Source organism: Rhinatrema bivittatum, chromosome 14 (genome assembly GCF_901001135.1).
Source record: "Rhinatrema bivittatum chromosome 14, aRhiBiv1.1, whole genome shotgun sequence".
Lineage (NCBI taxonomy): Eukaryota > Metazoa > Chordata > Amphibia > Gymnophiona > Rhinatrematidae > Rhinatrema > Rhinatrema bivittatum.
The window spans coordinates 36,004,489-36,018,315 of record NC_042628.1 but is presented as its reverse complement, the minus strand read 5'-3'; the positions used below and the strand labels follow the sequence as shown (position 1 = coordinate 36,018,315).

The 13,827-nt window shown below is 45.8% G+C and overlaps 1 protein-coding gene across 1 annotated transcript in view; it reads left to right on the top strand.

Annotated features, from left to right (window-relative positions):
• Positions 1 to 4,307: 4,307 nt before the first annotated feature.
• FBXL16 (F-box and leucine rich repeat protein 16) overlaps positions 4,308 to 13,827 on the top strand; it is a 121,075-nt gene continuing 111,555 nt past the window's right edge. Inside the window, exon 1 of the mRNA XM_029576101.1 lies at positions 4,308 to 4,745. Coding sequence (XP_029431961.1) covers positions 4,362 to 4,745 — 384 coding nt within the window. The 5' untranslated portion in view covers positions 4,308 to 4,361. The remainder of the gene's footprint in view (positions 4,746 to 13,827) is intronic.

The following is a 13,827-nucleotide window of genomic DNA, read 5'->3' as shown; positions in this document are numbered from 1 at the left end:
CGCCTACCCAAAGGTGAGCGTTAATTCCTGCCGGCATCGGGAAAGTGCACAGAAAAGCAGTAAAAACTGCTTTTCCGTACACCTCCGACTTAATAGCATGGCGATATTAAGTCGGAGGTCCCAAAAGTTAAAAATAATTATAAATAAATAAATAAATAAAATCGGCCCATGGCTCGCGGGTTGAAAACCGGATGCTCAATTTTGCCAGCGTTGGTTCTCAAACCCGCTGACAGCCACGGGTTCGGAAACCAGCGCCAGCAAAATTGAGCGTCGGCTGTCAAACTCACTGACAACCGCCGCTCCTGTCAAAAAAGAGGCACTAGGGATGCGCTAGTGTCCCTAGCGCCTCTTTTTACCGTGGGCCCTGACTGTAAGGGGTTCAGCGCCTCAAACGCGTGGTCAAACCAGTGGCGTAGCCAGAATTGATTTTTTGGGTGGGCACAAGGTTAACATGGGTGGGCTGTAGGCATGCAGGTCTACTAGTTGTTTTTTTACTGATAAATAATGCCAAATTATGCAGCATAGCATTCACATCTACGCCTAAGTATGAGGTTTACTTAATGATACAAACATAATTCACGGTGATTTGTGGTACTTTAGCCTTCTTATTATTACGATTTTATACACGGCTCCTACCTGTCCATAAATTTTGAGAGAGCGGTTGTGTTGCTTATATTTAAATTGCTAACATCTCAAAATATAGATATATATTTTTACCTTTGTTGTCTGATCTTTGTATTTTTCTAATCAGTTGGTCCTTGTCTCTTTTTCCCATTTTTTCCCTTATAGCTCATTTCCTAATTCCTTTTCAGTGTCTTTCTTCTATTACTGTCTTCTTCCCTTCCACACACACACACACACACACACACACACACACACATACACGCTTTCTCTCACAGACTCCCTCTCACACACTCAAGCTGTCACTCTCATATGCTCTCCCCCCCCCCCCCACAAGCTCACATTCAAGTTCTCACTTTCTCACCCCTCCCCAGGCTTATATTCTTATGCACACACAGACGCACATCCAGGCACCCATTCTCACCCACACACATAAACCCAGACTCCCATTCTCACCCACAAACCCAGGCTCCCAGTCTCACCCACACATATTCAAGCTCCCATTCTCATCCATACATATACACATTTAAGGTACTATTCTCACCCACACATACACACATTCAAGCACCCATTCTTATCCACATATTCAAGCTTCCATTCTCACCCACCCACACAAACCCAGGCTCTCATTCTCACCCATATATACACACATTCAAGCTCCCATTCTCACCCACCCACAAACCCAGGCTCCCATTCTCAACCACACATACACACATTCGAGCTCCCATTCACCCACATATTCAAGCTTCCATTCTCACCCACATACACACCCAGGCTCCAGTTTTCACCCACACACACTCCCATTCTCATCCACACATACACATTCAAGCACGTGCACAGCTTCCGCTTTCTCCCCCAGAGCAGGAAGATCAGCTGCCTCTCCTGCTGCCACCGGCCTCCTGCTATCTTCGGGCGTCGGGCCGTACTGCCCGCCAAACTTCCTGTCGGGGGGGGGGAGCGGAAGCGCAGCGCACAACGTCCGCTTCCTCCCTCCCCCCCCCAAGCAGGAAGATCGGCGGGCAGTACGGCCCAACGCCCGAAGATAGCAGGAGTCCGGTGGTAGCAGGAGAGGCAGCTGATCTTCCTGCTTTGGGGGAGAAAGCGGAAGCTGTGGGCGGCGCTTCCGCTCCCCCAAACAGGAAGTTCGGCGGGCTGTTTGGTCCGAAGATAGCAGGAGAACGGGTGGCAGCAGGAGAGGCAGCTGATCTTCCTGCATTGGGGGGAGGAAGCGGAAGCTGCGCGCGGCGCTTCCGCTCCCCCCCCCCCCTCAACAGGAAGACCAGTTGGCCATACGGCCGCAGCAGCGCTTCCCCATGTGTGCCGTGATGGCGCGCGAGGCGTGGGTTCTCTTGTTCGCTGTCGCGGGGATGGGATCCCGTGACAGCCTTGCAGTTCCGGTGCCAGTTGGGTGGGCCTGGGTCTAAGTTGGGTGGGCACCTGCCCACCCAGGCCCACCCATGGCTACGCCACTGGGTCAAACCCCCTGAAAACTAATAGCACTCATCACATGCAAATGCATGTTAGTGAGGCTCTTAGTCATTCACCCAGGATTCAAAAAGTTAAATGTGCGGCCAAGGGCAGGCGTTAATTTATGAGCAACCCGGAAAAGTGTTCAGAAAAGCAGAAAATACTGCTTTTGTGTACACCCTCCGACTTAATATCCTAACGATATTAAGTCGGAGGAACCAACAATGTAAAAAATAAAAAAATATGCCGGCCGGTTAGGTTACGAGAAAGAACACCCAATTTTACCGGCGTCCATTTTGCTAACCGATTGCTGTCAGCGGCTCAGAAAACCAATGCATGTAAAATTGAGTCTGATTCCTGAACCCGCTGACAGAGTCACCTCTCCTGGGCCAAGGAGGCGCTAGAGGCACGTAATCGCCCCCAGCGCCTCCTTTTAGCCCGACCCCTCATTTAAATATAGATAGATTCTAGCATGGGAAGAGCTTAATCCAGCCTCCTGGTTTATGCACCCATGGGGTTGTCATATGCCCTCTTTAGAAAGATGAAGACATCTCTTTCTTGGGGGGGGAAAAATGTTCCTTCTGTTTGCCCAGAGGGCGCGCACACAGGCCACTCTCCTGTGTGCACGATTCAGTAAGTTAATTTATTTAAATTAGGGCCCGCGGTAAAAAGAGGCGCTAGGGACACTAGCGCGTCCCTAGCACCTCTTTTTGGACAGGAGCGGCGGCTGTCAGTGAGTTTGACAGCCGACGCTCAATTTTGCCGGCGTCAGTTCTCAAACCCGCTGACAGCCACAGGTTCAGAAACCAGACGCCGGCACAGAAAAGCAGTTTTTACTGCTTTTCTGTGCACTTCCCCGGCACCGGCACCGGCAGAAATTAACGCCTCCTTTGGGTAGACGCTAATTTCTTAAAGTAGCACATTTTACTTACTGTATCGCGCGGGAAAGACTAATAGGGCCATCAACATGCATTCACTATTAGTCTCGGGGAGGTTGGAAGCGTGTTTTCGACACGCTATTATCCCTTACTGAATAAGGGGTAAAGCTAGCGCATCGAAAATGCGCGTCCAAATGCTAGTTAACAGTGCGCTCCACCGGATTCACCTAGGAGCGCACTGTACTGTATCAGCCTGTTTGTGAGGACATGGAATAGTGAGCAGAGCCTGCACTGGAGGTGAAAGAGCTGCCTTCTCCAGTGCTGAGGGACCTCATTTGAGTTTATGGGCAGAGACGAGGGGCAGATATCTGGGAGTTATTATAAGCTTAGTTTCTGAGGAAGCGGCCATCTAAAAAGACTTCCCTAACCATTTGCAAATATTGTACTACTGAAAAATACGTAAAAGTCTTGTAAAAAATTAGTTATTTAGGTTTTTTTCTGTTTATTAAACTTTAGGGAATACTTTCAAATGTGGATCCATGGAATTTCTCAAGTTTGAAAATTCAAAATCTCTAGGCCCACATTAAAATACCCCTGCCATCTCTTTCCTGCTCTGTGAACCTAGTGCTCAAAGTCGAAATGGACTTAGGAGCAATATTTCTTCTTGCTTTAATACAGTGAATACCCACATTGCTCGAGAAATCATCCCAGGATGCACTAAAATAATTCTACATTTAGGTGTAAACCCTATGTAGGGGGGGGGGGGCAGTGGATACCTTGATAAAATCATGAAATGGACCTTCATTTAAAAAAAAAAAAAAAGAAAAAAAATCCACAGAAATAAAATGGTTCTTCTTCATACCAGCTCCTAACTATAACAACAAAAAAAAAATGAAGCCATGTTAATCCACCCTACATCTTGTTTTGATAGCTGGATCCTGTTCTATATCAAACTTTTTTGTAGCCACCCACTCCTTCTTTGTACCAGAGATGTTTGTAGCAGCTTCTGTCCCTGAGCATCTTCCGGCTGGTGGGGGGTGCTCACCACCTCTTGACTTCGGTCCTGGGCAGGCCAGGGTGTGTCTGCCTGCGAGGCCTGGCTGTGGGTTCTGGCGCTGGTGGGCATGAGGGGGGGCATCATGGTCCTGGGGCTCAGCGTCACCGGAGGATCCGAGTCACAGAGGGCAGAGAGGGAGAGAGAGTCTGGGTATGGCTGCCAGGTGGGAGTGAGAAAGGGGAAGGATTCGAAAAAGCAGCCTGGAGTCATGAATTATTGATCACAAATGGCAGTGTCTCTTTAACAGGGATTGGTCTAGTCACCCTGTGTGTGTGTGTGTGTGAGCGTCTGTGGATGCTGGGGAGGGGGGAGATGCTGGAGCGCGCTTCTCTCAGCCTATGGTCTGGATACCAGCTCTCGCCCTCCTCCTCCTCCTCCTCTCGCTCGCTGGCAGCCGGGAAGGGAAGGAACGCGCGTTGGCTTGCGCCTCCGATAACGCTCTATCGCCCTTCGTACGTGAAGGAAACGCAAGCCCCGATCGGCCGGCCCTGAGGATCCGCGAGGCGGCGTTTGGAGGGAGGAGAAGGGGGGCATTTCTTGCTGCTTTGGAGTACAGTGGGGGGGCTGCCGTACTGTTTTCTGCCCCCGGCGTCCTTTTCAGCGCAAGGGGGTGGGGGTTGCTAAAAGCGCTTTGTGCCGCTGCCCTTGAGGAGGACGAGCCCCTGCGGAAGGCATGGCGTGAACGGGCTGGGGAGAGGAGGCAGGCGCCGCCACCACCGAAGGTAAGACGGGCCCCCCCCCGCCCCCGGAGATCCGCACACAGTCTGCGGCTACATTCCGCAGGCTTGCCTCCCGCCCCTGGCTTGGCCCTCCCACCCCCGCAGCAGGCTTGGCACCCGGGTATCCCGCGCCCAGCTCACTCCCCTGCCCGAGTCTCTGCGTCCCCACTTTCTAAGTCCCTCCACCCCGATCACTTCTCGTGCGAGCGTTTTCACCCTGCACGTTGCTTCTTGCATCTCTATTCATTCACTGCATCCTAAAAGTCGACCGGGGTTACTAAATCTCAGCTGCTCCAAAATCATTGAAGTGCCCTGCCCCGTATTTAGCAATTATTAGTGGAATATGATTCATTTCTAAGAAGGTGGATTCCCCTTATCTCTCCATTACTCCTCCCTGGGGCTCTGGCTTTTGAACCAGGGGGGGGGGGGGGAATTACTCCTCTTTTCTCTCATTTTCGCTGCATTTTCCAGTAGCAGTTCCATAGCCTGGGATGACTGCTTTTCCTATATTTTGGCACCGCATTGGTTATGTGATGTGTGTTTGGGTGCTCTGGCATCTGGCTCAGCTCAGCAGTCTTTCAGGCTTGAGTGGGAAGACTTTGCACTATGAAGTGTGGTAGCCTACAATGTGGGCACCGACCGGTTGCTTCAAAACGTAGTTGGCCATTTTGTATTGAAGAGTTTAGAGTGTTTAGTACATTGATTTGTTGGCATGGTTGGGACACATTGGATGGATAGCTTTTCAAGCCTGGGAGCCAGAACTGTGTGCATGAGCCATGTAATTTAAATACTGTATGTTAAATTGTTTGACATGAGATGTATACTTGCCTAGCTGCTTTTTGCTTCTCTGACTTCACCATGTGGTTAAAGGATCTTTTTTTTTTTTTTCCCCCTGTACTGTTCCTGTTTGTTACTGCTTGCCCATACATTTCCATTCACTGGACAGTTTTTTTTTCCCACTGGTGTGCCTCTGGGGCCATGGCAGCTTCCTGCCATGCTGCACCGGGACATACATACACTGGTTCCTGCAGTTTGTTTCAGGGCAGTGGTTCTTAACCGTGGTCTTTGCGGTCATCAGAGGTTCCGATTTCAGAATATCTGCAATGCCTATGCCTGAGATCCGTTTGCATGTGCTTGGTCTATTAACCAGGTTAATTTGCAGATTTTGTTGTCTATCCTGAAAATCAGACTTGTTTGGTTACCACCTGCTTTTTTTTTAGTTAAAAAATGTCTGTGAGTCCTACCCTGTCTAACTTCCTCCTCTGACAACAAGAGAAAAAAAAACCCAAACAAACCAGTGCCAGGCTGAAATTATGTGAAATCAGCCATCGGGTGTGGAAACCTCTAGTCAGATGGATGAAGATGGCAAGTTGGGATATTGATGTGTGTGGGGCTGGTAGCAGGCTTGTGGGTTTATGTAAGAAAGTATGAGGCCAAAGTTCATGGTTGTCAGAGGCTGGTTGGGATTTCCATTGAGGGTGAGCTGTGGTTTTGGGGTGACACAGATTAGTTCCTCTGGGCTTAGCAGAAAAGGGTGAAAAAGAAGGAATGTTTGGATTTCCATTAGAGAGGAGGTGTGGGCCTTGTGTCCAAGGAAGGGGTGTTACTAGTTAGAAACTCTGATATTGGGCACATTAGAAGAAAAAGTACTATGTCCTAGCCTGCTACTGAAATTCACTCACTTGAGGAAGTTTTCAGAGAGACTGTGATGAAAAGTGATCATTTCTCTCCCAGGGCATGTTTATGTACAGCATGTAAGAGGACAGCAGCACTTCTGTGCTTTATGCATGCTGGACCTTATATGTTGCTCATTCCCCAGGAATTATTTAATATTTTCTCTAAGCTGAAAGTCAAGGCAACTGAGAATTAAGAACTATCAGAGAGCCAAGCTCACAACCCTATGGGAAAATGTTTGGGTGCTTGATCCAGAAAGAGCTACAGGAAGTGGAGCACAAAACACTGCAGCCGAATGGATTCAATTTCAATATTTCTGGCCTGGGCATCTGCAAGAATTGAGAAATGCCCGGAAATTGTGACACCTCTCATACCCCCCCCCCCCCCCCCCCCCCACACACACACTATTAAATAACAGGCGACAAATTTCACCCATTGCCAGACTACATCTAAGGGTTGTTCTTGTTTTTATCCTGAGCAAACTGTTTTAGTCTGAGTTACCTGGGAAGGGCGGTCGGGCTCTGCAAGAGTTTCAGAGTTCAGTGTCCGGGTAGTATCAGCCTGGGCTTTTAGGACCTGTCTAGACAAGTCTATGGAGGAGAAGGCAATCAATAGACACAGGAACAGGGATACATTGGAAGGCAGAGAAATGAGAAAAGAGAAGCAAGCAACAGGTGGGAAAAATATGCAAGCAGAAAGGGGGTCAGGAAATGAGGAAGACAGAGAAATAGAGAAAAAGCTCAGAGACAGAGAAATTGGCAGGAAGAAAGAGGCAAAGCAAGAGAATCCTAAGGAAAGATGGCAGATGTTCAGGCTGGCTTTTCTTTACGGTGTTTTGATCATGAGCATGCCAAACTCTTGCATCCCTCCATGTCATTCTACTGAGATGCTCAGGAGCGCAGGCTAACTTTTTCAGTCCCTACCTTGCTGCATCCAATTTGAAAATTATGAAAGTGCAAAGCAAGGTCTATGGAATGGGATTTCTTTCTCTACCCTCCAGCCTCAGAGATCATCCCCCATTTAGTAGCTGCCAGAACAGATTGAATGGCTTACTAGAAGGGCACTGCTGCAAAGAAGTGTTTTGCCTGGCACTGACAGGAATGTCACATCATTAAAGTCCTGGTACTGGTGTGATAGTGTTCACATTGTTCAAGTCCTGACTGCCAGTACGGGGTATGACTCATCCATAGTTTTCTGTTTAATGGCGTTGATCAGGATCCTACAGCTACAGCATTGGTTTTAGTACAGATCCTTGTGGGATGCCAATGTTTTCCTTAAGCACATAAGAAGTTGTCTTACCGGTTCAGACTGAGGGTCCATCAAGTCCAGCATCCTGTTTCCAACAGTGACCAATCCAAGGTACAGGTACCTAGCAAGTGCCCCAAAATTAACTAGATTCCGTGCTACTAATGCCAGTAATAGTAGAGGCTGTTCCCTAAATCAACGTGATTAATAGCAGTTTATGGACTTCTCCAAGAACTTCTCCAAACCTTTTTTTTAAACTTAGCTACACACGCTGCCTTAACCATATCCTCTGGCAATGAATTCCAGATCTTAATACAAGACCTTCACCATATAGCCCTAACTATTGTTTCCTACCTTTCACTCAGTTTTTGATCCATGAAAAGACCTTTCCACTTATTCCTTGGCAACTTAGTTTCATTAAGAGGCTTTTGTGTGGAACTTTATTAAAACAATTTTTGAAAATTCAAGTACATCAACTGGATCTCCCTTGTCCACCTGCTTGTTGATTCCCTTATATATTTCCAGCAGAACAGTGTGACATGACATTCCTTAGTTTACACAAGACTTATTGACACTTCTCCAGCATTTATTTTATATACCCTTGTTCCATATGTAGATCACAGTGGTTTACAAGGTGACATTCATAATTATAACTCAACCAGCCAACATAGACTTAGATTTATCATTTTGCCTACCACAGACTGGGCTGCAAGAGGTACACATCAGTGAAGATTTGATGTGATTTGGAGTGAGGAAAAGTACACAAAGATGAGATTTGTACATTGTACTCTCAACCTAGCTTGATAGCAGCTAGGTAGAGTGCATCAAACTAGTTCGAGAGTACAATATACAAATCTCATCTCTGTGTACCTTTCCTTACTCCAAATCACATCAAATCTTCACTGATGTGTACTGTGCTGTTTGTGCCTCTGACTGTGCATGTAAAACTGCCCCCCAAAACCTAGGCCACCAGAGGCCCTCTCTCTTGCCTGAAATAGGATTTGCAATTTTTATCACAAATCCCATTTTGGGCATATCGCACAGCATAATGCCAGGAAAAAAGATGTAGTTATTTCCGGTGTTAAAACCTGTGATAATGTACATGCTAAGCACCCCACATTTTAATTTACTGCACCCTAACTCCACCCAAATTCCTCCCATTTGGGAAAAATTTGCATGCGCATCTTGCAATGCATTATTTATTGCGGGCGAAAGGCCCTAATGCCCGCGTTAAGGCCCTTACGTGATTTGATAAATGGCTCTGATTGGTTACAGAGGCGGTATACACAGTCAGGTATTGATATCTATCAATAGAAATCTACTAGTATATATTAAAATTGGTCTAGTACATCAGGCAAAGAGTAAGGATAATTACAAATGAAATGGTAGCTTTCATGTCTTAGTGCGTTGTTTTGAGAATCTTCCATTCTCTTGTTTGATTGATTTATTCTTCACGATTCTATTATTATTTTTGTCCTTCGTATTTTTGAGGTTATGTATATTTTGATGGTTTTAAGTTAAATTATATGCGTTTTTGAATAGCCGGGTTTTTAGTTCACATTTAAATCTTTTCTTTCTGGTAGAATGCGTGATGCCTTAGGCACAGAATTCCAGAACTTTGGGACCTGCTATTGAAAACACTCAATCTCTTATTTGCATCAGATGTGTGCATCTTATTGTGGGAATAGACAATATTCCTTTATTTTGAGATCTTAGTGTTCATTGAGGGTTGTAGTGTCACTCCTAATATTGTAGTGAATGATGTTGAATATTATCGTCAATACTTTGAAGTAGATTCTGGGATGTACTGGTAACCGATGTAGTGTTATCAGCGAGGGTGTAATGTGATCATATTTCCTAGATCCTAATAATAGTTCTTTCCCCAGCTGATCATTAAAGCTCCCTTTCAAAAGTGCTTGTCCAATTCTTCGCGTTTCCTTGAGCTTTGGAGCCCTCTTCCATGCACCCCAGCGTAGGCTGCATTGCATGGAGTTACAGCTGGTCTTTGCGCCAACTGCTTCTCCATCTGCTGCACTGTTCCTGCACAGTCTTCCCTCCAGACTGCAACCTAGGGGAGGTGCTGTGTTGCATGCCAGGAAACCCTGGCATGCAACACAGCACCTCCCCAACTCCCAGCTCCTCTGGGTTAGTTACCCTTACCAACAGTAAGACATAGTAACACCTTTCAGGGCTCCACTTGCCCTCATTAGACATTGGCCAACCACCTGCCCCAGGTACGCTTACCAGAGTGAAGAAAGCTAAGGCCTCTCGAGCTTTCCCCAGTTCACACCACCTGGACTGCTGTCGCTGCTTTCCACACCTCCCTCCAGCTCTTCCTGGTCTGGTCGCTGTCTTTATTAACTCCTGTAGGGTACTCACTAGCTCCACTCCAAGTTTTCTATACCCCTGCCATAGCCCCTTTGGCTTTTCTTCGCTGCCACCAGTTCCTGCAGAATACTTCCTAGCTTCACTCTAGGAATTCTGTATCACTGCCCACGCTTCTCTTGCAGCGGCACGCCTTGAGCTCTAGTGCACAGCAACGCACTTTCTGTTGGAGGGCCCCACCCTGCCCAAACACACAGTCTCACTGCACAACTATTTCTCTTTTTTTTCCTTCTCTTCAAAGGGAAAAAAAAAAAGGAGAAAATTCCTGCTTCACCAGCACTAATTCACTTATACCTCTGACTATGCAAGTGGAACTGCCCCCCTTACTTGTAATGGTACATTTAAACCTACTTTTGCGTTCACGCTTCTCTGCATTAAAACAGACTTTCAGCGTTTAAATTCTGGGTTCCCTGAGCCACAGTCTCTTAAACTGCTCTGTGCTCTGGGCACTCCTGTGCTCTGTACCCTGTTTAGAGCCACAGGTTTAATTCTGTATGCTCCCTGAGTCACACCATCTAAAAAAAAAATCTTCTCAGTGCTCTGCATCCCAACTTAGCAGCACTGCCTCTGTTCCAAAACTGGGCAGGATTCACACAAAAACTTTCTTTTCTTCTGGCAGTTCCTCCCCTGGAGACCTGAGTTTCTTTCTATGCTCAGCTGAGAGAGAAATCTCCAAACTGACGCCGTATGTGAAATGACCCAAGCAACTTTCTTAGGCTGGAGGGAAGAAACCACGCTGACTTCAGCCTTTCTTTTTAACAAACTATAACTTTATTTACACTTATCAGCCTACAATCACAGTAGCCTGCCTACTTTCAACAGTTAGGTCAGCAATGTATTCAGGAGCTGCCTTCTTCTGGAGGTGCAGGGGCCTCCAGATCCCAGCAAGACTCTGCATCTTAACCTTCCCAGCTGGGTTCCACCCACAGAGCTCTCTCCCTCTGTCGAGTTTTAGGGTGGGCCAAGCATCTAGCCTGGTCCTGCACAAGTTAAGGAGGGGTAGTAAGGCCTTTCCTTCACATGTATATTGAACGTATGGTTTATATTATTACTGTATGCCAAAAATTGAATAAATAAAAAGTTGAAAAAGAAGATATCTGTGGAGCTGTAAATTTTAGCCCAAGCCCTTGGGTTAACAGAAAAGAGAGAGAACTGATGTGAATAGGAATTTTAAGAGATCCAGCTGGTCAGAGACTGTAAGTTTTGTTGTAGTTTTTCCTTTTCCTGTTTGGACTGTATACTGAGTTTTTGCTGTGGGTTTTTCTTTTTTTTCCACTGGAATTCTGAGTATTTTTTTTGATCTTCTAATAAAATTGTTTGGCTTTGGAACAGTCATTGGGTGTGGACCTGTTTTTTATTTTTTGGGTGAACTGCAAGGCTCCCCTTGGGCTTCCCAGCATTTGTTGGACCCCACTGGACTGAACCCTGGTGTTTGTGTATTCTGGGGCTCCACTCATCACCCTTAGCTGCCAAACGTGGACCCCAATGAAATGAGGTGTGTGTGTGGGGGGGGGGGGGGGGTGGTTACAGAAGGATAGGGCGTTGAATTACTGAAGGGAGGGTATCCTTATTTTTTAAGGCCACAGTTGGTGGAGGACAGACAATGTTCAGGGTCTCCCATAATAGAAAGGTTGATTCTCTGCTTAAACAGTTTTAAAGCGATCTGGCATCCCTTCATCTCAAATTTCATAGGATAACATCTATTTGAGTCTAATTATTGAAGTCAGTTTCCTTGGTGCCTTTGGTGGTAATAAAGGAAAGTGTATCTCTGCGACTAATGCACTCCTAATTTGGAGGGTGTTCTGTCAGAATTGAGCTTTTCTCACTTATGATTGAGAGACAATCAGGTAATGTAGGATGGGTCAGGGACTGCCAATTCGTCCATTGTAGGTCACTTTTGAGATGCTTGCAGATGACCATTTTCTTCTCAGATAGGTCTTTGGTCTATTAATGTGTCCTAAGGCATAAAATTTCAGGAGTAATCAGGGAGGAGCACTTTGGCCCACTCCCACAAGTGTGAAGGTCTCAGAGGGCTAGTGACCCTGCTCAGCAAGGGCCCAGGAGTCCTCACAGACATTGTCAGAATCTGTCTTTTCAGAAGATAATGGCAGGGCAGTACCCTTGGCAAGGAGAGGCTTTGCCTTGGACATGGGAATCCTGAGAGCTATCATTGCTTCCTTCTGCCTGGGCTGGGTAGAGCTTTGATAAATTCATTTGTAGGACTGGTCTGGCATGGATGATAAGGAAGGTGAAATTTAAACTTACCTGATAATTTCCTTTCCTTTAGTTCTGCTAGATCAGTCCAGAAACCATCCAAGAAAGCTGCAGCAATCAAGGGCTCTCAGTCTGCTAGATTCAGAAATCTAACAGTGAGTACATTGTTACCCACTCAGAAGGCAGCTGGCCTAATTGTGAGCTTGATGTAGGGATTCTTATTCCTGAGTTAATAAACATGGAGTGAAGGTTTTTGGCTGATTCAGATTTTGGTTATGCTGCTGATTTGGAAAACAAAAATAAATTATTGCCTTCAGTTATCTTAGCTTTATCATAAGATATCGAATTGCTGAAGACAGCAAGGGGGAGTGAAATCAACTTTGAGCTTTTATTCTCTATCTCCATCTGTTGGCAAGAGGACATAACCCATTTGTCTGGACTGGTCTGGCAGGACCAAAGGACATTTATTTATTTAAAAATTCTTGTTAACAACATTCACAATACAAAAATAGCTCGAGGCAATGTACAAAAAAAAAACATGCATAGTCCATAACATCCAACAACATATTAATCCTTCTAACATAATCAATCTCTAAAAATTAAAAGCAAATTAAAATTAAAACACCAAAACAGTAATAGGTAAGTTTAAATGTCACCTTGAGCTGAATAGTGAAGGTGTCATGAGATGAACCATTTGAGCCTAGGGATGGGTGTGAGAGCATGGGGAGGTAGGGAAATATGATTGTATATTATTGCCACTGTAAGTATGACCTCCCCCCCCCCCCCCCTCTCCAGCAGGTATAGGGAAGCACCAAGGAGTTCAGTGTCAGAGAAAGTTTTCATTTCAGTCTATTGCCAGCAAGATAAGCTAAGAGCATTCAAAGCAATCATCCAGGATAGAAGAAGGAGGAAAAGGAGGAACGTTGAAAGAGGAATCCGGGCTGGCCTAGAATCCCACAGGAAACCTGGCATCAGTTTTCTGTCTTATCACTTTCCCCCGAAAAGGCCTTCCTTTCTTTTTGTCTCGCTCGTGTCTCCTTTCAGAGGCAGTCACTTTAGTTCTTTCAACTAAGGCTTTATTAGAAAAATCACATCTGTCTGCGGAAAGCCAAAGCAACGCTATTCTCCTAAGAGAAATCTCATGATGGGAATTGATTTACACTGTACAAATATATCAGTGGAACCTACAGAGAAGTATTTTTATGCCAAGAGCAACACAATAATTAGGAGGTATCCTGTAGGTCAAGGCTAAGGAGAAATAGATTTTGCTGCCTTCAGAGAAGGGATTCTTTATTCTAATGCGGAAATTATGTAACTTTTTTTTTTTTATTTTACCAATGGAGACAGTCATGACTACAATCCTAAATGAGTCTACAAGGAAACTAGATACGTTTTTGAAAGAAAACAATTTTGATGACTTTGATGTAGTCAGATTTCAAGGGAAAATATTGACCCAGGGATGTAAACTGATCTCCCTGTCTGGGGTCAGGAAAGAATTTTTCTTCACTGTGTTGTAAAATTAGGTACAGATGCAAGGGGTAGTGGGATGGCTTAATCAACCTCCCTA